The 26,587-nt window shown below is 51.5% G+C and overlaps 1 protein-coding gene across 5 annotated transcripts in view; it reads left to right on the top strand.

Annotated features, from left to right (window-relative positions):
• Positions 1-26,587, top strand: part of GAS7 (growth arrest specific 7) — a 198,210-nt gene that overhangs the window by 77,358 nt on the left and 94,265 nt on the right. Inside the window, exon 1 of one of the 5 annotated variants that reach the window (XM_027625381.2) lies at positions 8,883-8,997. The exons of 3 other annotated variants lie outside the window; for them this stretch is intronic. Coding sequence is in view for 1 of the 2 variants with exons in the window: in XM_027625379.2 (XP_027481180.2) it covers positions 25,668-25,670 (3 nt within the window). In the remaining variant the exon portion in view is untranslated. Of the gene's footprint in view, positions 1-8,882; positions 8,998-25,377; positions 25,671-26,587 lie in introns of those variants that run through there. One more of the 5 variants, XM_027625379.2, reaches the window with a different exon arrangement.

Here is a 26,587-nt window from a genome sequence, read left to right as displayed (position 1 = left end):
GTGACGGAACCTGGGGTTTCTATGGGTGTGGTCTTGCTTCAGGGTTTTTTTTTTTTTTTAAGATTTTATTTATTTATTTGAGAGAGAGATAGAGAGAGCCAGAGAGCACAAGCAGGGGGAGCAACAGAGGGAGAGGGAGAGAAGCAGACTCCCCGCTGAGCAGGGAGCCCGATGCGGGACTCAATCCCAGGACCCTGGGATCATGACCTGAGCCGAAGGCAGGTGCTTCACCAACTGAGCCACCCAGGTGCCCCTGGCCCCTGGGTTTTACAGAAAGCATATTTTTAAGCCAGAGGAACCTCTGACACAGCGGGATAATACGAAACTGGGATGCCTTCAGGTCTGTCCCGAGCCCCTGGGCAGGGGAAGCCTGCCCGTGTGCTGTCTTGGACTTCGGCAAGCTTTGTCCTTTTGCTTTTCCTAGGATGGGCAGAGGTGTTGCAGCCCGAAGGGATGGGGCTCATCACCCCTGGCTTGGCTGCTGTGATGTGGACTGTGGGTAAAGCAGGGGGCCGCCGGTGGGGGTCTGCATGCCAGCTTTGGTGTATGGGGCCCCAGCCTTCCCTTTTCTCTGCACCTCGGCTGAATAAGCTGTCTGCCCCAGGCAGGTGCGGATGCCAGAGCAGCCCTGTTAAGTCAGCTGCACGTTAGGATCACCCCCAGCAAGCTTGAAAGATAGCCATCTCCAGGTCTCTCCGCTAGGGAGCTGTTGGAGGGGTCGAGGGACTTCTGGGCATCAGGGCGATTTTAAAGCTTCCAGAGGATTCTCACGGGCAGCCGTGGTTGAAAGCCACCTCCGCAGAGGATGGCGGAGAAGGCAGCCACGGTTCTCGTGATCCTATCAGATGCAACTTTGGTAGGTCCTTCCAGATTTTTCGGGACACGATTGAAATCTTAATTTTTTTCATGGGAAACTTCCGGGTTTTATAGGTAGGCTCCTGGTCTCCAACACGTACTCTGAGGGGCTGGGCTCCACCTGTCTGTCCCTTGGCTGCGCGCGTGGCTGAGTACGCGTGCTTCTCACGCCCTGTGTCTGCGGGGTTTTCTGTTCTTGTTCTTGGCCCCATGCTCAATAAGAATAACGCTACCCCGTGCACACCTCTGTGATGCTGTTCTCTGTTCTTCGGTGCCCTCTGGCTTGCTGCCTGGGAACACTGCACCGATGGCCCCCGCAGGGGACCCCCTGACTGGCTGAGTGACTCTGTGGTTGGGTCGGACCGGAGGGTGGTGAGGTGTCCGGTGGGGATGGGGAAGTGGGAATTCCGAGTCTAGTCCCCGTGTTAGAGAAATGGCACGTCTTGTACATTCTTCTCCCACTTCCCATGAGGGAGCCTCTGCCCCTCCCTCCCCAGCAGCCTCTTGATTTGGGAATCGGGCCAGAGGGATGGCCTTTTCGCTGGTATTCTCTCTCTCTGGGATCAGGCCCAAAGCCTGGCCAGCTGGGTGCAGCCTGTGGAAGGCAGAGACTGGGAATTGAGGACGGAGCAAGGAGCCAGGCTGGGAGCAGAAGGGGCAGCTGATCTGGGCTGGCGTCTGGGAGTGTGACTCTTGGGGTGGAGGGAGCTGTGCCCTTTATGTCCTCATTACCTGGTGTTTCCTAACTGACCTTAATGAATCTGCACCTGTCTAGAAATCAGCCTCTGAGAACGCCCGGGTCATCTTGTCTACCACCGGAGAGACTGTCTTGGGGGCCACCAGCGTTAGGGGAATGTCTGGGCTTTGAGGGAGTCCTGTGTCGCTGCAGTGTTCCGCGACACAGGTCTGCAAACCTCAGCGGAAAGCTTCCGAGTATGGTTTTGGTCACCGTGTTTCCCTAGAGCTGCCGGCCCTGCGTTGTGCATGTGTCCTGACACAGCGTTTCCACGGGGCTGACTCTCAGGTTGCGGTCAGAGCGGGCGGGGACTGTCTCCCTGCCGCTCCATTCTCTTTGGGGTGGTCTAGGGCCAGGGCCGGGTCTCCCTGACAACCTTTGGCTGACCAGACTCCTTCTCTTCTCTGTAATAAACTCTCCCTTGGCCTCGCTCTCATAGGGACACTTGGGATTGGGGTGCCTGGGGGGCTCAGTCGGTGAAGCGTCTGCCTTTGGCTTGGGTCATGATCCCAGGGTCCTAGAATCGAGCCCCGCGTCGGGCTCCTTGCTCAGCAGGGAGCCTGCTTCTCCCTCTCCTGCTGCGCGCGCCACCCCCCCCACCCCAGCTTGTGCTCTTGTTTTCTCTCTGGCAAATAAATTAATTAATTAAAAAAAAAAAAAGGACACTTGGGATTGCATTTAGGGCCTGCCTGGATAATCCAGGATCACCTTCTCATTTCAGAATCCTTTTCTGTGAAGACCCCCCTTTTTCCAGATAACAGAACGGTCACGTCTGGCTGTGGTTCCTAAGACTGGCAGGACCCTCCTTGGGAGCCCACGTGGTTTCTAGGCCACCGGCTCGGCCACGGCATGGTTGGAAATGCCAATGCATGCCACTGAGGTTCGCCTTGTGCCCCAGCCTCGGCCACAAGGATCCCAAGCGTGACCACCAGACTCACAGCCCCCACCCCGCCCCAGGACACAGAGAAGCTGACCCCGGAGGCCCCAGAAGGTGGAGATGGAGTGAGAGGGCCGAGATGTCACACTGGCAACAGCTACCATCGGCCCCTTGTCCTTGAAAATCCCATTATCTGAACATCTTTGAACTTTTGCTGGCATTTACGTGACTCATGTGGATCTGGTGAAAGCTGTGTTTGAGAAATGAGAAAGGAAGTGAGGATGAGCACCCCCGCGAGAGTGGCGCTCTCTCTGGCATTGTCTTGGGAGGGAGGTGACTCACTGGGGTCTGAGCAACAAAGGGTCTGCTGTGGCTACAGGACCAAAAAAAAAAAAAAAGCCCTTCTTCTGTCCCCTGGCTGCCCCTCGGAAGCGGGAGCCCTGGGCTGGGTGTCCTTTAGGAGGCGTTTGGCCAGTCCTGGTGCTGCCATTTATGAGCTGTAAATGCCTGCACACATCTGGGGCACGCGGCTGACCATTTGAAACTCGGTTTCCTCCCCTGTGAAGTGGGTGTAATTCTAGAACCCACCTCGCGGGGTGGGAGTGAAGAGTGAGTGGATACACGTCTGGAAACCGACGAGAACAGTCAGGCCTGTGCTGGGTGTCACACGTGAGTGTTTCCTGCTGTGGTTGCAATGATCTGAAAGCAGAGATGATTTAAGGTCACCTGTCCCCCTCGTTGGCATGGGTGTTAAATGACATAGCGCACGTCCATGCTTAGAGTGGGGCCTTCCCGTTCTCCCCGCATTGGATTCAAGCTCCCTGTGGGCAAGGCCTTCTGTGTCCCCGGTCTCGAAGGGTGTGTGGCTCATTGTAAACATGCAGCGAGCATTTGCCGGATGGACGATGAAATAAGTCCGCGTGCTCTGCAGGTGGCTTCTTTTTTTTTTTTTAATTTTTTATTGTTACATTAATCACCATACATTACATCATTAGTTTTGGATGTAATGTTTTACATTTGATGCAGTGTTCCATGATTCATTGTTTGTGCATAACACCCAGTGCTCCGTGCAGTACGTGCCCTCTTTAATACCCATCACCAAGCTAACCCATCCCCCCACCCCCTCCCCTCTAGAACCCTCAGTTTGTTTTTCAGAGTCCATCATCTCTCATGGTTCTTCTCCCCCTCAGACTTACTCCCCTTCATTCTTCCCCTCCTGCTATCTTCTTCTTCTTCTTCTTTTTTTTTTTCTTAACATATATTCTGCAGGTGGCTTCTTGAGGCCGGTGGCCCCAGGCCCCAGAGTATCTCAGGCATCAGATTGTCAGGCTTCCTGAGACCATTGCTTCCCTGCTTTGGGGCAGACACATGGCTTTGGCAGAGAATGCTGGACTGTTGCAGCAGAGGACTTAAATAACCAGTTTGCTGTGTCAAGCAGAGAATAGAATCGCAGGGGCTCGCCTGGGGTACGGGGCACAGGGAATGCAGGTGGGGTGACACATAATCACGCCAGATGCCACCGGACCTCTGCTCATCATTTTGATGGGGGTGGGAGGGAGTGGGGACTCCTTTTGTCAGAGTGACGTGGAAGTGGAGTAAGGAGGCCCTATCTACCTGTCCCTTCAGGGGAATCCCCAGGAAACCACTACGGAGTCACCCCCTGGGAAACCCAGCCAGCAGATGGTACCTCGGGGTGATGCGGAGGTTGCCCTTGCTCTGGGGGACCAACCTCAGGGGAAGGGGGGCCAATCCCCTGCTGTCGGCAGGGCTGGGCAGGGCCTCCTTAGCAGCCCTCCCTGTCTTCCCCTTCTCCAGGCTCCCCGGCTGCTCTAGGCTTCACCCCAAGAGCTCAGGACTGCCCAAAACGGAGGTCTGCAGGGTCTTGGGGAATTCTCATCAGCTCGTGGTGGCTCACTTCCCCCCGGGGAAGGGAAGAGCCTGGATGGGGACCTGAGCGGCCACGCTGGCTTGCTGGCTCAGCGATTTCTGAGACCTGAAAGCAACCCAACAGCAAAGCAGAATTAGTCATGTTATTTGAAGTTATTCACATAAAGAGATTTATTAATTTTTTTTATCGAACGATAAGCGACGTGCAGCATTACGCGTCGGGCATACAGCATAACGCTCTGATATTTTTACATGTTACGGAACGATCCCTGCAATAGATCTAGTCACCGTCTGTCATCATACGAAGTTATCACGGTATTAGTGACTGTGTTCCCTAGGCCGTCCTTTACATCCCCCTGACTTATCTATTTTATAACTGGAAGTTTGTACCTGTTAATCCTCTTCGCGTAAAGAGATTCAGATGATCTGTGCCCACTGCGTTTATGTGCCTTCCAGAAGCAAGATGCACGTCGTTACGTGTTTTTAAAGTCTTGTGTATGTGTTCTGTATATCAAACGAGAAGCATTTGAGGATGACTCTGGGTTAGAGGATCCACGTGAAAGCATTTAATAGGATGGTAAAAAACATTCCTCCTTAATTGTGGGTCACAGCTTCTTTCTACAGTTGACCTCTCTGTGGGAAATGGACTTGAGTCAGGGTCACTGGGACCAACCGAAGTCTGGTCAGCATTAGGCTGTACAGGGGTCTCTCAACCTTGGTACGACTGACATTTGGGGCCGGGTCATTCTTTGTTGCGGGCGAGTGGTGTGTGGCATCATCGGAGTTTAATGGCATCCCTGCCCTCTGCTTATCAGATGCTGGGAGCTCCCTGTGGTGCGCATAATCATGACCACCCCAACCCCCAGCCCCATACACACACATCCAAGATATCCCCGTCTTGGTCCTTGCAGCCCATGAGTGTGTGCGGTGACGTGGCAAGAGAGTTGGCGTTGCCGATCAGATGACTGTGAGATGGGGAAATTATCCTGCATTATCCATACGGGCCCAGTATAACCAGAAGGGGCCGTGTGGAGAGAACTGGACAGACCATCGCTGGCTTTGAAGGTGGAGGAAGGGGGCCGGCCACAAGGGAGTGCAGGCTGCCTCTAGGAGCTGACAAAGACAAGGGAACAGATTCTTCCCTGGCGCCTCCACAAGGAGCACAGCTCCGCTACCACCTTGGTTTTAGCCCACTGAGACCCATTACGGAGCCCTAGAACTCTTCAGGTGATACCTCTGTGTTGCGTCAAGCCACCAAGTTTTTGGTTACTTGTTACAGCAGCAGGAGGGGACTGAGACATCGCCCACCGCTCCCACCCCCATGGTGGCCACTAGGAAATGTCTCTGGAATTGCGTCTGGTTCTGAAACATGGGCTCTGTGGAGTGCCATATTGTTGCCCCCAGAAGCCGTGAGAGGAGTGGGTTTCTGTGTTGTGCAATGGGAATGAGGCTGGGCATGAGTATGCCCAGCCCAGCAGGGTTGGCTCGGGGAGGAACCGGTGGTATAAAAGGGGGTGGGTGCCACAGCCCCTCCCTGAGGCTCCTGGAGCTGTGAGTCTCTCCTTAATGGCGTAGTGTTCCTGTTAGTGCTTGTGCGTATTTGGACAGGACTCGAAGAGAAGCTGAGCTATCTTCAGCTACACCATAAAAGAGAATATAAAAACTCCATAAAACACTGAAATGTGAGCCGAAGCAGCATCGCTCGCGGAGGCCTCGGCTTGGAGGGCCAGCACGCTGGGCGCCCTTGGCATCATTTGTGGGAGTCGTGGGCGGGGAGGAGAGGCCGGGGAGCCCAGCCCATGCTGGGGGCCACCAAGCCCGGGCTCTGGGCCAAATACGCAGCCCCCTGGACCCAGCCCTGATGCTGTGATTCTGTTTATTTTGCTGAATGTGACATTCCTATCGTTCTGTGATTTCTTCCCTGTGATCTGTCATCTGTGTGCCTTTGGAACCGGAAACCAAGCCAGGTGGCTCTGGAGTTGTTGTTCTGGGGTAAGTAGGGAGTCGTGCTTGTCCAGGGTTCGTTGGGACAAGCACGAGGTGCCCTTTGATTTGAGATGCGCTCTAGGAGTTGAGCGGGAAGCGGACTGGCTGGCGAGGTGGGTTCCGGTCCTGGCCCGGGAGCTGGGCCGGGTCAGAAAGGAGGGATGGATCCGAGCAGCCGTGGGCCCCTCCCTGGTCCTCAGTTTGTGGCGACCACTCTTCCCCCCACTGTCACGGTCGAAACAACAGTTGGTTCCATGTTTTACCTGCTGCTTGCTGCTTCAGGTGCTCAGACGGAGCTGTGGCCTGGGACTTCTCGCAGGTGCCTGGGGACAGACCAGAAGCAGAAGTCAGAAGAGAAATAAATAAAAAAGAGGAAGGGTCCAGCAAAAAGTAGGATATGGAGAAAGACATGGTCTCTTTCCATAGTGTTTTGAAATTGAGGGGACATGGGCCAGACCATTCCGTGATGGGCTGGATCCAACCCATAGATGGAGGCTGGTGGTTCCCAAATTTCAGGGTGCGTCACAGTCACTGTCCAGGCGGCCTTGTAAAAACACACTGCGGGGCCCCACCCCCAGAGTTTCTGGTTCGGGAGGGCTAGGTTGAGACCCACGGGTTTGTACTTTCCAACAAATTCCCCGGTGTGGCTGAGGCAGCTGGCCCAAGGTTGAGAACATGGGCCTAGGACAAGAAGAGGGTCTTTGTAATGAAAAATGGTACTGATAACGAACGGTTCTCAGAACTCTACAGTTTATGCATGGGGACCCCGTGTTTGATCCAAACACTGCTGTGACGAGACTGTGCCATCCTCTGATTGTTTTTCCCCCAGGGTGAAAAATTATTTTTTTCAAGATTGTATTTATTTATTTGAGAGAGAGAGAGAGCGTGCACATGCGTGCGCGAGGGGGGGTGGGGAGGGAGGGGAGAGGCAGAGGGAGAAGCAGACTCCCCGCTGAGCAGGGAGCCCGATGTGGGACTCGATCCCAGGACCCTGAGATCATGACCTGAGCCGAAGGCAGACGCTTAACTGACTGAGCCACCCAGGCGCCCCCAAACGGACTTTTTTGGGGGTGTATAGTTATACATATATATAGTCATGTGGCCTCAACCAGGATATAGAATAATTCCGTCACCCCAAGAGCCTCCCTCATGCTCCTCCTCCGCTCTCACACCTTCCCCCGCCCCCCATGAGCCATCCATCCCTATAGTGGTGTCCTTTTGAGCACGCCATGTAAATACGATCGTATGGTATGTAACCTTTGGAGCCTGGCTTCCACACCTGTGAGATGCTCCAAGTCACTACAGTGACTTCGTTGGATCCATAGTTGGCTCCTTTGTTTTGGGAGTCTTGACCACCCCCACCCCCCATGGATGTACCGTGGTTTGCCCTGCATCCCCTGTGGATGGTCTTTGATTGCTTCCAGTGTGGGGTTATGGTGAGTACAGCTGCTATGCACATTCGTGCCTAAGACTTTGTGTGGATGTTTTTTTCCCGTTCTCTCTGGTACATACCTGGGAGACGGATGGTTGGCTCGTATGGTGAGTGTATATGTCCACTTTCTAGGAAACCACCAGGTTGCTCTCCAGAGGGGCTGCTCCGTTTTGCATTCCCACAACAGTGTACGGGATTTCCAGGGGCTCTGCGCCCTCGCGGACACTTGGGGTTGGCATTCTTTTTATTAAGTTTCATCCTTCTAGATGAGGGCTGATTTTAAAATGTGTGAATGAATCGCAGAAAGGCTCGGAGTTGTCCAAAGCCCCCCAGCCTCTTGGTGGCTCCTTGGATCCAGACCTTTCGCCTTGAAGGCTGGGAACATTCTGGGTGGTGGCTGTGTTGATCAGGAGCTCGGAAGCTGGAGCTGGAGCTTCGGAGTGTGAATGGAGCTCAAGCAACATCCCGGGCCTGCGTGGCCGAGTAAGGCGCATGCCCAGGGACTAGGGAAACAAGAAGAAAGCAGAACAAAGAGGTGACCCAGAAGGAAAGACACACATCCTAGCATCACAGAGGTGGAAGGCACTAGGCTGCCTCTCCGTCCCTTAGCCCCCCGCCCCCCCACCTCTTATTTTTAGGCTGAGGCTCAGGCAAAGCCGCCGGCCAGATGTACTCACTGTGTCTCTTGACTCCATGCCACGAGCCACCTTTGTTTCCAGAAGCATCCTCGGTGATAGCAAATTGAGGTACCTGCTCAAGATCAACATACTCCCTCGGTGCCTTGGCCTTGGGGCCGCTCCAGGCGGGAGTTGGCTTTAGGAAGGGGCTCATGCGGGGGGGGGCCGGGGGGGGCGGCTGTGGTCATAGCTGCAACCAGAGCCAGTGACTTAATGGGAAGGAGGGAGGTTCACCGAGGGGAGGGTCCTTTCTCCGGAGGCCGTCCCTCCCACCCTCGAGGGGACCAGGCGGACTGCCCTGGAAGGCTGTGGACATGCTTTCCCGATTGCAGAATACTTCTCTTTCATTTTGAATATCATTTGTTTGGTTGCTACGGCAACGCCAAGTCTCTATTTTAATGCTAACCTGCGTGGCTGCAACTTTCTATATATAAGTGCTGCTTTGCACAGTGAATTAGCTGATGCCATGGAAAGCAGCGGATGTAGAGACAGTGGCAGAAAATGACCAGCGTGGCAGCTTTGCAAGAGGAGGGACTGCAGGGCTGAGGTGAGTCAGGGCCCCGGGCAGGTGCTCGAAGCTCACTGGAGCCCAGCAAGAGCCAGGTGGCCGGCCGGCCGGGGGCCGGGGGGGACCTGCCCTGAGGGCCTCTGTGGGCAGGTGCCTGGCTCTGTGATGGAGGGACCCAGGCTGATGCTTCTGTTTGCCCACCTGCCTGCCCTCTGCATTCCATCACTGAGTCCGGGTCGCATGGGGACCCCAAGGCTTGGGAAAGCGCAAGCCACTTGGGCAGGGGGAGGGGGCTATCTGAGGTGGTGAGCTCAATGGGAAACGAGTTTTTCTGGCTGCCTTCAACTTATGCTCTCTTCTGAATCTTCACCTCTTCTGTTTTGCTTTTTTCTTAATTCCTGAGTGTGGCCATGCCTTCTCAAGGCCACAGGGTTCCAAATGGTACAGGTAGAGTACTCAGGAAAAGCCTAGAAGGGGCTTTCGGGAATCAGCAGGGTCCGCTCCCTCAGGCTCTGGGTGAGGGACAAGCCCAGAGAGGTGCTGTGTTCTGCTAGATGTCACACAGCCGGTCAGGGACAGAGTGGGACAGCAACCAGATCCACGGGCATCTTCTCACTGGGACACCTGTGCCTTGTGAGGGCGCCTGCTGTCGGGTCAGGGCGGCCCTGGCTGTACATACCAGAGCTATGGGGGCTGTAGAGAGGGAGGCACAAGCTGGGGGGTAGATAACAAACACGGGATTATGTAACAGCATCTGAAGCCACTTAAGGCTTTTGGAAAGTGCATGCAAGTGGGAGTCTGCGAAACTCAGATTCGTGTGGATTCAGCCCCTTCCCGTGCAACAGTTGTGTTCGCTTCTCTCGATTTCCCCGCCTGAGCACGGGGTGCACAGAATCTCCTTTCTTCCCCAGCTCTGTTGCGGTAAGTCAGTGTCACGGCCCGTGTGAACCTGTTGGGGTCTGTGTTCGGGCCCTGAGTGGGATGTGATGCATCTGTGCACAGAGCAGTTTGGAAACCACACAGCTCCTTCTCCCCCCGGGGCAGGGAAGGGGGATGCCGCCGGGAGCAGCGTTCTCCAAAGATTGGGCTTTGTGGCGTGAAGCAAAATGCAGTGCAATTTTATCATGATTAGAAAGTCTCACTCAGGGCTTCCTCTTCTTTGACCATCAAGCATTCGACAGAGATTTTAAGTGCACTGGATCCAGAGACTTGGACCCTTTTTTTTTTTGAAAAGAGAAGACCCGAGGATGCTAAGCACCTGTGAGTGGTACACAGTCCTCGGAGGCTGGGAGAAGCGGGAGCATTTATCTCTGCCTGGGTGGGTCCAGAAAAGCGAAGCGAAGGAAACCTTTATAGGAATTTCTGATGCAGAGGGGGGTCAAGGAGAGGACCCTCATAAAAGGAGGTCGGGACGAGGTAAAGCAGGGTTTCTTGGAACCATGAGCCTCGAGCCACGCAGTGCATATGATCAGTGTCAATCAGCCTAAAAGGTCAAATGGGAAAAGCCCAGCGTGCATTGCATGCCATAGGGTACACATTGTGACACGAAATCTGTGCTGTGCGTGTGTGTCCGCTGGGTCGTGAAGTAAAATGGGCTCTGACTTCGAAAGACAGAGTTGGGCGAACTGCTGGCTTTGGGTGGTTCCCTGAGTGAGCCAGAATTTTCTCCTGCAGAGAGATGGCTGTGGATGTCCTTTTCAGGGAAAAGCCGGAAGGAGAAAGGAGGGCTTCTCAGGGGGAGCCCTGTGAAAGCATCATTTCGAGACGCTGATGCGGTGCTGTGTGCATTGAGGAAGGGACGGCAGGACAGTTGGGAAGTGTGAGTTCTGGGGACCGGGAGGTGGCTACCCTTCTTCCCAGGGTCTGAGGTCAGGAGGAGAGCCCCCCGTAGGCAGATTGAGAAGGACACTGTGATTCTTGCAGCGACTGCCCTGATCACCCTGCATTTGTCCCAGCGGCCCCAGAATACACATTCCCAGGCTCCAGAGCCCTTTGGGTTTGGGTTGTGCACTCCTCCCATGAGCACAGGTCCAGCCTTCCTTCCCACCAGGCACTCACTCTGGTGCAAGGGTGCTGGCTTCCAGCCACTTGGTCTTGCTACCCCAAGGGAAGCTCTCTGCTCACGGGGGCAACCGCATCATGTTGTCTTTGGACGCATGGATGCACGTCTGTCCTTCCCAAGGCTGCTGTGCCTGGCTTGCTCGCTCAGTTCTCAAATCTCTGATCTTCTATAAGATTGCTCAGTGCACGGCTTTGCCACTGACCACCTTCTCTGTGCCGCTCCCCAGCTGGTGGGGTGTGCCTCACTCCTTAGGCTGTTTTGCTTCTTCATGCATCTCCTCCCCTTCCAAACCTTCTGATCAGCTGATGGGGTGCCGCTTTCCCATCAACAGAGTAGGACGGCCTTTCAGAGTCCCTCGTACCCCAGAAATCTTGTCCTGTGCTTCCCTTCCAAGGAAGGTGAGACCCAAGCCGGGGCGCCTAGCTCTGGGGCGAGAGGAAGTTGGCCACACATTTGCAGCCCTTAGAATCCCTGGACACTGGAGTTCAGCTGCACCCCACCGCACCCAGCAGGTGGTGGTGGTGGTGGTAAGAGGTCTCCGCGAAGGGATGGTTAGCATAGGGTGGCAGCAACTAATTCATACTCTTAGTCTAGGATGGTGGTATTCAATTCTTTAAAAACCAGGGAGCCCTCTCTCGAAACAACTGCTTATGCAGATACCCAGCAATTTCTCGAGGAGCTACACACTGGTGGCCACCAGGCAGAATCGAGTTCAGGACCGTGGGAGGTTTTGTTGTCGTTTTCGCCCATGGTTTCATTTTAAAATTGTTGAGTCGGTTTGCCAACATCTAAAAATCATCAGATTTCACATTAGAAATTAAGATACCCAGTGTCTCTTGCAAAAAAACCAAAAAAAAAAAAAAAATGAGTAGCTTTTGTGACGCCAAGCTTTGGCATCCTGCATGGCAACAACACGCTGATGCCGAGGGGTAGGTTTTCCAGTTTGCCGTATCCCCCACCCATCTCTGCTGTTCACCAGCCCGGAGACCAATAATGGAACAGTGGCCATCATTCCTTTTTTTACATTGGGGTAAAATTGGTATATAACATTCATAAGTGTCGGTGTGCAGCGTTGTACTTCAAATCTGTCTGTGCTACAAAGTGATCACCCCCAAAAGTCTATGCCTCACCGGACAACTCACCCCTCCACCCATTTTGCCCCTACCCCCGCCAAGCTCCCTTCCCCTCTGGTCAACATCACTGGGTCTTCTGTATCTGTGATTGCACATATGAGTGAAATCATGTGGTATTTGTCTTTCTTCTTCTGCCTTATTCCACTTAGCCTGATACTCCTCTAGATCTGTCTATTAGTTCTGCTCTGTTCTTTATTATTTCTTTCCTTCTGCTAACTTTAGGCTTCATTTGTTCTTCTTTTTCTCGTTCCTTTAGGCGGAACGTTAGATTGCGATTTTTCTTGTTTATTGGGTATGCCTGGATCGCTATGAATTTTCCTCTTAGGACTGCTTTTGCTGCATCCCATGGATTTTGTTACATTGTGTTTCTGTTTTGTTTGTTTGTTTGTTTGTTTGTTTTGGTCTTTAGGCATTATTTGATTTCTTCATTTCTCCGATGACCCACTGGTCATGCAGAGGCATGTTGTTTCATTTCCCCATGTTTTTGTAGTTTTTCCAGTTTTCTCCTTGTAATTGATTTTTGGTTTCATACCATTGTGGTCGGATAGGATGCTTGATAGGATTTCCGTCGTCTTGAATTTTTTGTTTTGTGGCCTAACATTTGATCTCTCCTGGAATATGTTCCATGTGCACTTGAGAAGAATGTGCGCTCTGTTGCCTTTGGATGGAATGTTCTGCATATCTGCGGCTCAGAGCATGGATAGAGGGCCTACACCTGGTACTGTCATGTTGCAGCCTTTGAAGACCAAGAGGGGAGGAAAGACGGGGATCCTTGGCCAAAGAAAAGGAGTTGAGGGTTTCACCTCACATCACTCCTGGCAGGGTCCCATGCATGCTTCGAGGGCTGGAGGAGTATTTCTGTTTGTGGGATCCCAGCACATCCTAAGAATCCCTTTTTATCCAGCCATCAGCTATTCAGCACTTCTGTCTGTGGGTCTTACCAGTGCAATAGTAGTGAGCAAACCCCTGTGCCTTTGAATGTCCTAGAGAGAAAGATAGTCACTGGGCTCTCTTCTTATGGGAGAAGGGTTGTGTGACCCTGGCAGACAAGATCAGGTTGGCTGCTCAAGCATATCAGAGGTAACTATGCATTCATGGGCTGGGAGTCCTTGGGTGAAAATAATATACCAGTTCTTTAAAAAGTATGGGTAAGAGCCAACCACATGTGTACATTTCACATCAAGCATTGGTCGCTCAGACTGGTTTCGTCATAGATGATCACCTCCGGCCTCTATCCACTTTCTCTCTGGCTAAAAAACTTCAGTTACGTTTTTGGACAATTTAGGTGACAGAGAGAGTGAGTCTTTCCTGAATGTATTTGCTTGGAGGGCCCTAGGCCCATGAGAGGCTTGTTTCAGAGACCCAGCCAAGCTACTGATGACCCTTCCCCAAGCCTGCCTGGTTCATTTGTGATTTGGGGACCCCTGACAGGATTTCAATATGGAAGTAGGCTCCACGCCCTTCGTGGAGCCCAGTGCGGGGCTTGAACTCATGACCCTGAGATCAAAACCTGAGCTGAGATCAAAGGTTGGACACTTAACCCCCTGAGCCACCCAGGCGCCCCTGCCTCTACCTTTTTGTCTCCTGCTCTTCCTGTACCCCTCACATGGGTGGCCAGGTGACCCCAGAAAGATAAGACCCCCACTTTCTAGGGGGGACTGACAAATCCTACTGAGAGACTTGGGGGGATCTCCATCGATTCCCCATATGTTCATTGGGTGTGTTTTCTGTGTCTGGGGAAACATTTGAGGGGGACACTGTGCTTGCTCTTGGGGAGTGAGGACCACTCATCGTAGGCCACGCAAACGAGCAGTCATGAAAGTAGGAGTGGACCAGCTCACGTGGGAGGGAAGGTAGGACTGCATCTCCCAGGGGAGAGTGAGAAGCGAGGCGCCAGGCCCACCAGACAAAGCAAGGCGGGCCCCCATCCCAGCTGGAGCTTTGAATGCAGGCCAAACCTTCATGCTGCCTCTGCTTCTTCGTGTGGATGGACGGGGGGCGCTGCCAGCATGCACGGAAAGCTACTCACAGTGACTCAGTTTGTGGGGCTCAGTCAGTATCTCTCTCGGGTGTCATTCCACCCCGGCTGCTGGTCAGGGCTCTGTTCTGTGGGGCTCTTTGTCTTAGCACGTCACTTCCCTCCTCTGGCTCCTTTCCCTCCAGTTAGCACACGAGGCCTCCCGCTGCAGTCAGCCACCACCTTCTACCGCGGAGAGCTGGTAGTTAGGGGCTTGGCCGGTCTTGGCCTCACTTACCGTAACTTCTCCCTGGAGTATTTGCCCTTGGAGAGAGGATTCGTGGCACCGCAGAGGAGCCTCGAGTGTTTTGGGGGTGGCCTGCATTGAGGGGGGTGGAATTGCATTGTTCTTGGAGCCAGGACACCGGGGTCAGACTGGTTCTGTGTCTTGTGAGTCGTTAAGACCTTGGGGACGACCCCCATTTTTACTCGATTATGGAAGGAAAATAAGAATACTTCTCTCCAGCGTTCTCATGAGGGTCAACTAGGCTACGAGATGTAAAAGTGGCCCCTGCAGACATGGCGGGTGCTGGGCTTCCTGGGTTTTACTGTTCCCTTCCAATGGGCCTCTAAACCCTAATCTTGTCCGCCGAGCATAAGAATCCCATTTCACCTGCTGTTCCTCGCAACACCTTCGATGAGCTTGGTCTGTGTCAGGAACGGTAGAAGGTGTCCATCGGCACAGATGAGCCCCGGCTGTTGGGAAAACCCAGTGGGTGCCATGGGAGTGACTCAGCGCCGTGACCTGAGTTGTTGATGGCTTTTCCCAAGGGTTACTCAGTGACTTAACAGGGATGGGAAGGTATGGGGAAAGCTAACATGTACGGAATTGCTCCCATTGGTTTTGGCCCTCAGATCTTTGCAAGAATTCTGTGAAGGAGATGGTGGTATTTCCATTTTTGCATGCAGGAAAGAGAAAAGATGAGTTTCAAAAGAGGTTGAAGTGACTTGCCTGAGGTTACATGGCTGGAAAGCCGCGGAAGGCATACTTGAACTTCCTCTGTGCCTGGCTGAAGGTTAGAAGCTGGGGTTGGGGGCAAGCCAGTGGATGCCTGTGGCTGGTTTCTGGGGGTTGTGTCTGCTATTTATCCTTTCCCACAGCCCCAACACATCCACGCGCACCTTGTTTTGGGAATCCCTGTTGCGGAGTGGGGGTTGTGGTTTCTAGAAGTTTCTGGAATCTTGCAGACCTCCTCATTGGAATGGGGCTTTGCATTTCAGGGGGTGGAAAAAGGCCAAAGAGGATTTGCCAAAGGGAGAATCAAGTGCGTTTATTCACTCCCCTTCACTCCCCTTGTGTGCACAGATGTTTCCTCTCTGGGCCCCGTCCCTACATGGGGCGGCGGGGGGAGGGGGCTCACTGGCCACAAACGGATGGGAAATGGCTGGTGTTTGAGCAGAGAGCTGGACTCCTTGGAGGTCGGCTCGCACAGAGTAGTGTTGGTGTCAGCTTGGGGGCCGTCTTACGTGGGGCTTTGGCTCTTGCCGTGCTGTGTGACCAGAACTAGTCCTTTAGTCATGCCAGCAACATCAGTACCAAGATTTAGGGTGGCCAGAGAGCAAGAAGGAGGGGGCTCTGGGCTGGGCTGGGGGAGACTTGGCATCCAGTTCCCATCTGTCTGTGGGCTCAGTTTCCCAATCTGTAAAATGGTAGCATGGTCAAACGATCTCTGGGGTCCTTTCCCTCTCTAATTTTTGTGTCCGCCTTGCATTGGACCGGAAAGCTCCTTACTATTGCCCATTTCATCTTAATTCATTTTCTTATAAATAACCCCCCCAAGTCTCCTTATCACTTGAAAGATAGTATGATGAACCCTTCATTTTACGGGATGGCAACTGTGAAGGGAGATATCAAGGGGGATTTTATTAGCAAATAGTCTCTAAATATTTTAAATAGGGCTGTATTCATACGTTACTTCATAATGGAATAAAGTAAATATTTTTTTAAAAAATGCATTAAAGTTGGGGCACCTGGGTGGCTCAGTCAGTTAAGCATCTGACTCTTGATTTTGGCTCAGATCATGATCTTGGGGTTGTGAGCTCAAGCCTCGCCTGAGGCTCTGCGTTGCGTTTGGAGCCGGCTTAAGATTTTCTCACTTCCTTTCCCTCTGCCCCTTCTCTCCTCAAAAAAAAAAAGCGTTAAAATTAATATGCTCGTTATAGAAAATGGAAAAATACAGAAAAGCAAAAATAAGAAAAAATATTTTGCATTCTTTTCATCCCCCCCCTTTTTTTGGCTGTATATGTTTGTCTACATAATTGGGATCATATGGTATATGTTAGAATTGGATATGCTGATTTTGGGGGAAGGCGGTGTTTTCCTGATCGTAAAAGTAATTTTATAACACGTTTAAAAAAAGGAGAAAAATTTTGATTTGTACAATTAAAAATAAATAAACATTTTAAATGTGATCAAATGAAAACAATTAAAACAGCCTGAGAAATCCCAAAATACAGAGATGACCGGCGTTCACATTTTCCTGTGTTCCCTCAGCGTTTCATTGGTGGGGGTGGGGGAAGGAGTGTGGGGTGCATCGTTTTCCACCTTTGACACTGTGCTGCAGACTCTGGTTCTTTTTTTTTTTTTAAGGTTATTTTTTAAAGATTTTATTTATTTATTTGAGAGAAAGAATGAGAGAGAGAGAGAGCACATGAGAGGGGAGAGGGTCAGAGGGAGAAGCAGACTCCCCGCCGAGCAGGGAGCCCGACGCGGGACTCGATCCCGGGACTCCAGGATCATGACCTGAGCCGAAGGCAGTGGCTTAACCAACTGAGCCACCCAGGCGCCCGCGGACTCTGGTTCTTAAAGTGGGAACAGCTCTTAGAAGGTGATAGGAAAGGGGGTTTTGGTGAACAAAAAGCATTGGCCGCTGGGTGGCTGATTGGTCTTTCCTGCTCTGGGGAGGAGGGAAGGCTTTGTTCATTCAAGGGCAGTTTTAAATATGCAAAAGTCATTCTTCCTGTTCCTTAGCAAACAGAGTGGTGCTCTACACAGTGCAGGTAGCTTGGGGGCTTAGGTGGAGGAGTGACAGAGACTTTGTCTAGTGATGCTCCCAGTGCAGTGTCCCCAAGGGTCCAGTGACTAATAGACTTTTTTTCCACTGGACAGTCTTTCCTCCTTTTTCGAAGTTTAGTTGACCATAGAGTTGAGGGTCCATTTCTGGGCTCTCGATTCTGTTCCATTGATCTATGTGTCTGTTTTTGTGCCAGTACCATACTGTCTTGATGATGACAGCTTTGTAATAGAGCTGGAAGTCCGGAATTGTGATGCCGCCAGCTTTGCTTTTCTTTTTCAGTATTCCTCTGGCTATTCGGAGTCTTTTCTGGTTCCATACAAATTTTAGGATTATTTGTTCCATTTCTTTGAAAAAAGTGGATGGTAGTTTGATGGGGATTGCATTAAATGTGTAGATTGCTCTAGGTAGCACTGACATCTTCACAATGTTGGTTCTTCCAATCCATGAGCATGGAACGTTTTTCCATTTCTTTGTGTCTTCCTCAGTTTCTTTCATGAGTATTCTATAGTTTTTTGAGTACAGATTCTTTGCCTCTTTGGTTAGATTTATTCCTAGGTATCTTATGGTTTTGGGTGCAATTGTAAATGGATCCACTCCTTAATTTCTCTTTTTTCTGTCTTGGTGGTGGTGTATAGAAATGCAACTGATTTCTGTGGATTGATTTTACATCCTGACACTTTACTGAATTCCTGTGTGAGTTCTAGTAGTTTTGGGATGGAATCTTTTAGGTTTTCCACATAACGTATCATATCATCTGCAAAGAGTGAGAGTTTGACTTCTTTGCCTATTCGGATGCCTTTGATTTCTTTTTGTTGTCTGATTGCTGTGGCTGGGACTTCTAATACTATGTTGAATAGCAGTGGTGAGAGTGGACATCCCTGCCGCGTTCCTGACCTTAGGGGAAAAGCTCTCAGCTTTTCCCCATTGAGAATGATCTTCGCTGTGGGTTTTTCATAGATGGCTTTTATGATATTGAGGTATGTACCCTCTATCCCTACACTCTGAAGAGTTTTAATCAAGAAAGGATGCTGTACTTTGTCAAATGCTTTTTCTGCGTCTAGTAAGAGTATCATATGGGTCTTGTTCTTTTTTTATTAATGTAGTGTTTCACATTGATTGATTTGCGGATGTTGAACCTTGCAGCCCAGGAATAAGTACCACTGGTCGTGGTGAATAATCCTTTTAATGTACTGTTGGATCCTATTGGCTAGTAGTTTGGTGAGAATTTTTGCATCTGTGTTCACCAGGGATATTGGTCCGCCAAAGGTCCAGTAGCTACCCCAGTGCCAGCCCATGCTGGGGCAGAAAAGACAGCATTGGCATGCTGGGGCAGAAAAGACAGCATTGGTGAACAGTGCTCCCCACACATGGCTGGAGGCTTCCTCTGTCCTGGCACTGAAAGATGTTGCAGGAAACACGGGTAGCCTGATTCCAGGATGCATGCAAAGCAGAGGAGGAGGGCCAAGGGAGACACCGGTCACCGGGCTTCGCCCCCGAGCCGGACGGTCCGTTGGCTGGATTTCTGAGCTGGGGATCTACACTGCGTAAGAAATGCCTCACAGATGCATTTATATGACGATGCCCCATTGTCCTCATTCTCATGTTGGTCTCTCTCTCAGTGCCTGGAGAGTACATGGGTGGTTTCTTCACCTGCGTGCTTCGAGAGCCCTTTCTGTCTCTTTCAATGTGAAATATTAATACAGCTTGGCTGGATGTATATGTCTTGAATCTCAGACGTTCGGCGCCATGCTAATCTCTGTATCGTTCCAATGTTAGTATATGTGCTGCCGAAGTGAGCACGAATCTCAGACGTTCGGAACGAAAACTCCTATTTGCTGCTCAGTTTGGTCCACCCTTCAGCAAATGCTTATTGAACTCCCACAGTGATGAATGAGACCATGACCACACCTCAACAGAGCTTTGACTTGGTGGGATATGTCTTCTAGCACTTTCCAGCACTTTCCGAGGGCTGACACCCAGCCCCTTGGTGAGTCCCTGCCTTGTGGAGCTTTGGTTCCTGTGGGAAGTGCTCATAGTAGGAGCAGAAGAAAAGTCTGAGGAAAAACCGATTTCCCAGGCAATCTTTCTCTTTGCCTCTTGGTGGGCATGATTCTGAAAATTCTCTTTTGTTACTTTTGCAGTCGATTATTGATTTTCGTCTACATGGTCCGGTCTTTTCTAATTAAACATGCATTACTTTGTCATTTCCTTGCCTTTTTTTTTTTTAAACCTTTGCAGTTTGGGGAGATCCTTTGAAGGGTAGCCTGCATTTTATTAATTTAACTTTTTAAAAAATCTTTATTTACCCGCAACCACTAATGTGGATTTAAGTGAGCAATTTTGGCATAATCCTTACCTCATCTGTTTTTTTTCTTTGTGTCATCCTTCTTATTTTTACCCTCTTTTTCCGTGACAATTTTCTGTTCCTCTTTCAAAGAGGACTTCTTGCTTTCTAGCAGTTTCCTGACTTTGTCTTCTGAGAGGTGCTCTTCCCTTGAGCCCTTAACATGGTGCTTCCTCACCCTTTCCCTGCCTTCCCGTGCCCCTCTCTTTCCTCCTTCTCCAACAAGGCAACACCTGTGTACACGTTGCGTGTACCGTCAGACGCAATATGCGTTGTGTGTCATTGGCCTTGGCACCGTGTGCTCACGGGGGAAGGTTGAATCCCTTTCACAGTTGCCTACCTGTAGGTTTGGTGATGCACACACCTCGCAGCCAGGGCTGTCCCATGGCCCTCACCGTGAGAAGTCCTCTGTTTCTCCCTTGACTCCCCTCCTGGGCCTCCCAGCGGTGACTCGGGCACACACTGGCAACCTTGCTCCTGCAGTTAGGGGTATGTGGTCAGTGGAGAATTCGAGCTTGGTTTCATAGGTTTCCAAAAAAACCCTCCCTAGACCATTTCACAGCTGCTCTATGGTAATTTTACACATAGCCTGAAACTGTGTTTCTTAAAGTGGGCCGAGGTTACCACTAAGGATATTGTTAAGAACCTCATAGACCGTGTTGTGATGACTGGTTTTTTTTATACTTTAAATTTTTTATTGTTATGTTAATCACATACATTACGTCATTAGTTTTTGATGTAGTGTTCCATGATTCATTGTTTGTGCATAACACCCAGTGCTGCACGCAGATTGTGCCCTCTTTAATACCCATCGCCAGGCTAACCCATCCCCCACCCCCCATGATGACTGTTTTTTAGTTACGTTTATTTAAGTGTGTAACAGGGAAGACAAACAACCACATCAAATCCATGTTTCATAGCTATTCCTGCTTAGGGTCAGGCTAAATTCAAGCTCATTATAAGAGAGTTAAAAAAAAATCCGGGTAAATAGTAGGGCAGCTGATGTGTACCAGTGGCAGAGTTGGGACGGGGGAACGTGAATGGCTGGAGTTTGGGAGATGTTGAGCCGAGGCACCCCTTGGGTCCGGAACCGAGCCTGTTACAGTGGGTGCCATTTCTGATATGTTCACTTGATCTTGGGAATCTTTTATGGAGAGGGACACCTGGGAACCTTATGAGGGGCCTCGGACCCCCCCCCCCATGCCGAGGGCAAGAAGGTAGCTGTCAGGCCCCTCATAGGAGCCATCCATAGGCCCAGTGGGCCCAGGCCAGCCACTGCCTACTCACGGTCTTGTCCTTTCTCTCCACGCTCTACTATCTCAGTGTCTTACCTCCCGTCCCTGTGTGTCCTCAGGCTCCCCAACTCCTCAAATGCTCAGGACCAGATTCCCACGCCCACCTCACTCCCTTGCTCCCCTTTCTGTGATTGGCGGGGGGAGCATCCCCTCCGTCATTGGTGAGCGTCTTTTTCCGTCTCTCTCGTGGACACTGCTTCCTATTCTTACGATTCCATCCTTCTTGTTTTCTGTGACTCATTCCCAGAACTTGAGTCCATTCCTTGCCCATCGTGGAGCCAGCCCCCGAGTGTGAGGCAGGGCGCTGCATCAGAAGGGAGAAGGACGGAAACCTGGTTCTTGCCTTTGAGGGTCTCGGAGAGGGGTGCGAGGTGTGCTGCAGGCAATCATGGGGGGCTCGCGGGAGGGTCAGGGGGAAAGTGAGAGCACGTCTTGGGGCTCAGCTCTCCATTCTTTCTTCATAAACTGAGTCCACCTGTAGGATTGCACCCCCATCTCCGGGCAGATACCCCAGCTCCATGGGTCAAGGGCCACACTCAGCCCGCTGCACCCTGATCAAGCACTTGGACCTTGAGTGTGGAGCTCGTGAACTCTACCGTATATCCCTAAACTGGCTTCTCCCGTGGCCGGATCTCCCTGAGTACTGGGTCCGTCTTCCCTCGTCCCCTTCAGGATCGACTTTTACTTCCTCCCACTTCTCCTACATCTGCTCAGTCACCGAGGCCTATTCTACTTGTCACTTACTGTCCCTCCGTTCTGGTCAAGCCCTTCCTTTTCATCGCTGCTGTCAGGCATATGCTGTATCTTCTGAGAAGCCTTCTCTGACCTCCCCAGCCGCACATGATCTGGCCCTTCTCTGGCTTCTGAAAGCTCTTACTGTCTGCCGACTTATTCCTTGACACTTATGATAGACTTCCTTGTGTAGTTGTTTCTGCTTTTTTACTTGTGTGTCTGTGCCTTATCTTCCAAATTGTCGAAGCCAGGTCCGTTGGTGTTACACTTGCCTGCGTCTTCCACAGCATTTGGGAAGAGGTTGCTGGTAACCATAGTTGCTTGACTAATCCTATAGCCAAGGGGCTGCCTGTGAGGGGGTTGGGAGTGTCTTCGAGACCCTGGCCCCAGATTGCATGGTCTGGTGAATAATTTTTCCCTTCACGATTATGAAGCATTTAGAAAAAGTGAGTCGTCCCCATACGCTGTCTTTCTTACTAATTATCATTATAAGACAACATGACTCATGGTTCTCCTTTGGTTGTAGAACGTGGCCTCTTTTGGTTGGCAGTTTTCAACTCAACCGAGACAACGGATAATAGCAAGAAGGTTGGCCATCGGACTCCATGAAACTCCGGGGAAAATGGAGCTCCATGGAAATGATTGTTGGTCTTTTTTGTGTTTGGTTTCCTACTGTCCTTCGTTTGTCTATGTGACCTCTGGTGTAGGAACCTACCTATTTGCAAAAACCAGAATGAGAGCAATTTGTGCTTTTTTGCAGCCAACTCAAATGATAGAAGACTATCCATAAAGCAAAACTCAAGGGATGTCTGGTTTGAGACACCGGGATCACCCCAAACCATAAACCCCTGAGAGTGTCTTCATGAGTTTTTACACACCCTGAGATATCCGTGTTGGTGAATCCTAAGGGATAAAACGTTTGCGGGCCTCTGGTTTGTTCTGCTTAGCTCAGGTCAGAGCAGATTAGCCTCCTCGTTCATAAAGGCCCAGAAAGGTCTCTTGCCATTGGCTGGAGGCCATCCCGGGAACCGTGATGACAATCTGTGTGTTGCCCTATAGGGGTGTGTTATTGTCTCTGATTGTATCTATTCATGAGTGTGATGCAGTGTCAGAGTGGTGCCAAGGCTGAATAGCCTTAAAACTCTCCCCTCTTTGCTGCCATAAAACCAAAAAATTATGGGCTGTGAGAGCTTCCATGGGTATTTTAATTCCATGAAACCGGAAGGACCCAAGGTGAAGGTCTTGGCTGTCCGGGTGCGGATGGAGTTCTGCGTTTACCTTCTTGTGGGTGGGAGCCTGTGTTTACTCCTCTGTTAAATGGGAACGATACTAGAAACCTCCTCGTTGGCTTGTTGGGCGAGTTACATTGACACAAGGCACATGACGCACTTAGGACGGCGTCTGGCCCAGAGTGAGAGCTCAGGGAGAGCTCATTGTCCCCCCCTGTAGCAGATCGGAGCCTGACAAGCAGAGAGGGGAAGTAGAGCCCCTCGAGCAGCCCACCCCAGGCTTTGAGAAGGAAGAGATGAGCTCTGCCTCTGGGGGTGGAAGGAAAAAGACCAGAAAGGTGGGAGTTGATGTGTCCAGGGGGAGGCATGTTGCCGTTGGCCCTCTGAGTGCACGCCCCCATCAGCAGACAAGCCCGTGGTTGACATTAGGATGCCGGTTGTGCTGCCTCAGTTTCCCCAAGACTGAACACCAAATGGACCACAGTGAGCCATCTGAGCTGCCCCAGACTTGTCTTATAGGCTTCACCAGCAGGCTGGGGAGGCTTCTCTCTGGGTGCACACTTCGCATCTCCGGAGGTTCTGTCCCTGGGTATCTCATGATGTGGCTTATGTCACACTGGCCAGGGTCCCTTGATCTAAGCTACCTCTGTGCGTCCCGGACGTGTGTGTGTGTTAAAACAGACATGACACCCTTTTAACCATTTTGAAGTTTACAAGATCTGTGGCATCAAGTGCCTTCACAGTGTTGTGCATCCATCACCATCCACCTCCAGACTTTGTCATCTTGCTAACGGACACTCAGTCTGTCTCCATTAAACACTAACACCACACCCCTGCCCCCCCCCCCATCTTCCCCTGGCCCTTGGCAATCGCCATTCTATTTTTTTTTTTTTTTTTTTGGTCTCTCTGAATTTTTTCTGTTCTAGGCCCCTCCTAAAGTAGGATCCCACAATATCTGCCTTTTCATGACTGGGTTATTTTGTTTTGCCTAATGTCTTTAGGTTCATCTGCACCGTAGTCTGGGTCAGAATCTCCTTTCTAAGGCTGAACACCATGCCGCTGTATACATGCCACATTTTGTTTATCCGCTCATCCATGAATGCACCCTCTTGGGTTGTTTCTAAATTCTTTGGCCGTCACGAAGAATGCTGCAGTACAACAGTATGGACAGCTGAGTCCCTCCTTTTCTGTTCTCTTGGGTGTATACCTAGAAGTGGAAATGCTGGACCTATGGTAATTCTGTGTGTAACTTTTTGAGGAGCCGCCATATTGTTTTCCATGTTGCCTACAGCCTCGCCAATGCCTGTTCTTCTCTGACCTTTCTGGTTTTATTCATTTGTTTGTTGATAGTGGCCATCCCCATGGGTGGGAGGTGACTCTTCATTTGGGTTTTAATGTGTTTTCCCTAGTGATGAGTGGTAAGGAGCACTTTTCCGTGTGCCCATTGGCCATTTGTATATCTTCTTGGGAGAAATGCCCTTTGCCCATTTTTTGTGTGTGTCCAGGGAAACTTCGGCTCCTACTCTTTCAGCCACAAAAACAACTGCCTTTATTGGGTACTTGGGTCCCTTTTGCTCTATGCTCAGTGTTTATGTGGATGTCCCCCCTGACACGGGGGAAGGTTCGGGGCCCCACGCTAGGTGTCACAGCTAGTAGGTAGTGAACCCACAAGGGCTCCAGAGCCCTCTGACTCTGTCCCTAGGGATCGTTCTGATTTCCTAGCCCAACCCAAGGATCTGGCGCTGAACCCTCTTCATAAATACACGGTTCATCCATACATTTGAGAGAATGCTATTTATAGGAAACCATCCAGACCTCGAGACTTTGCGGTCCCTTGGGAAAGCCATATTTACTTCGATATCAAGCCTCATTTCCTAAAATCACAAAGGGTTACATTGAAAGCAGACATAGAAATGTGTGGATTTGAAGTGCTAACCCTTCAACTGCTCCAAAAAGCTGTCCGAGTGGAGTGATTTGATACATTCACGCAGGATCCAAGTCTCTTGTCTGAACTCATTCAGTTGGTGGGTGCCATATTGAGCTCAGGGTCCAAGCCTTCCTCCACTTGCAACTAACAGCTTTGTGATCCTAAAGCCCTTTTCCTCTGAGACGCATGGCATCGTCCCCCTGGTCACCCACTGTCTGTCCAGGTTTGGAGGCGGCAAGGGCAGAGCGAAGGCAGGGGACCCTCGTCTTGCCCTTCTGGGGCTTTTCAGCCCTGGATGGGTCTAACACAATGGTTCTTTGGGGGAGCATTCCCCATTCTTTGTAGGTTGGTTTTTATCTGGCCTTGGGTTCACACAGCTGGGGCTGGGGCCGAGGCCAGAGCCGTGACTTAGGGTTGGGAAGAAGTTGGCGGAACATTCCCCAGCAGGGCTTGGGCAGGCCCAGGGAGTCCCGCCTAAAATATAGTGGACAAAGGAGCTCTTGTCCCCGGGCCTGGGGGTGGGAGGCATCTGGTCAGTGACACAAGCTTGGCCATTGTGTGTCGTGACCTCGGCCAACTTTTTTTTAGCTGAGAAAGGGGAAAAAGAGAGAGTGAAGGAAAAAAAAAAAAAGCCTCCAGAAACTTCGCAACTGGGAAGTCCAGAATGCGTCGTTGATTTCCTCACAGGACCTGGGGCAGATTTGGAAGGAACTGTGCAATGTAGGGTGTTCTTTGTGAAAGAAGAGCAGCGTGCAAAGCCGCAGGAACGCCCTCCAGGGTGTCCCCGGCACTGACCCTTGGCACGATTGCTTGCATCAGCCCCATTTCCCGCAGAGGGTGCCGTGGAGAGGAAGTTGGCAGGGGCCTGGCCCTGGGTCTGGGGACTCCACGCGGGGCCCAGGACTCTCCTCTGAGTTATTAGCAGCCCCGTGAGGAAGACTAGCTCTTCTCTGATGGTAAGAATCGATCCGATGGGCTCAGCTTTTTCTGCGTGTTTCTGAACTAACTTGGGTATTTTAGAAAGCGGTTCTGAGAACCTCTGAGATGGGGAGCTGAGAAGCCTTGGGCGGCGGGGGGGGGGGGGGGGCCCAGTGTGCTGGGCAGGGGGCGCTCCTGTGAAGCATAAAGAGCTGGGAGAAAAGAGGACTTGTGTGAGAATCGAGAAGGGGGAGGAATGAGATGTGATGTCAAAAGGGCGTTGTTGGTGGAGGGGGTGGGCAGCTCCCCGGTTACCTGGGCAGCGGTTCCGTGGAGGCGTGCGACCATGTGGTGGCAGTGTGGCTTGTGGCGACTGGCGGCCACATCTCGCGTCCCTCACTTCTCCCGAATCTGAAGCTTGGCTTCTGCCTGTCTACCCACCTGCCGTCTCTGTGGCCCGGTTCTAGCTGGGACCGTCTACAAGGGAAAGCCTGTTGGGGGCTCCCCCGGGGAGTCGAGGATCTGCCCCGGGAGTCTGGTGTCTATACTGTGGTTCCAGGCTGGGCTGGGTGCTTCTGTCCAGTTTGGTGGTGGCAGGGGTGGGCTGTGTTAAGGGGCATGCATGGATGCTCTCTGGAGACTTAAGGGTAGGATAGCCTTACCGTGCCCACATTCCTACCTCTGGAAGTTAGACACCCCCCCTTTCTTGGAAAGAGGGACCTCCCATCAGCCAAGACTCTAGTGACCACTCTCTGGAGGCTCTGGACAGCCGAGGCGGGGGGTCCAGTTCATATGGGAAGGCTCGTCTGTGTCTGCACATAGCCGCCTTCCAGGATGCTGTCTCCCGCCCACGGGGTCAGACAGCATCTCTAATTTTGGTGTGGCTTCTCATGGAGGCCTGAGCCTGTGCTCGTCACCCAGAGGCACCTGGAAAGTTCACAGCAGAGCTTCTCGG

This window comes from Zalophus californianus, chromosome 16 (genome assembly GCF_009762305.2).
Source record: "Zalophus californianus isolate mZalCal1 chromosome 16, mZalCal1.pri.v2, whole genome shotgun sequence".
NCBI classification, from domain to species: domain Eukaryota; kingdom Metazoa; phylum Chordata; class Mammalia; order Carnivora; family Otariidae; genus Zalophus; species Zalophus californianus.
Note: the sequence above shows the minus strand (reverse complement) of the source record. Positions and strands in the feature narration are given on the sequence as shown.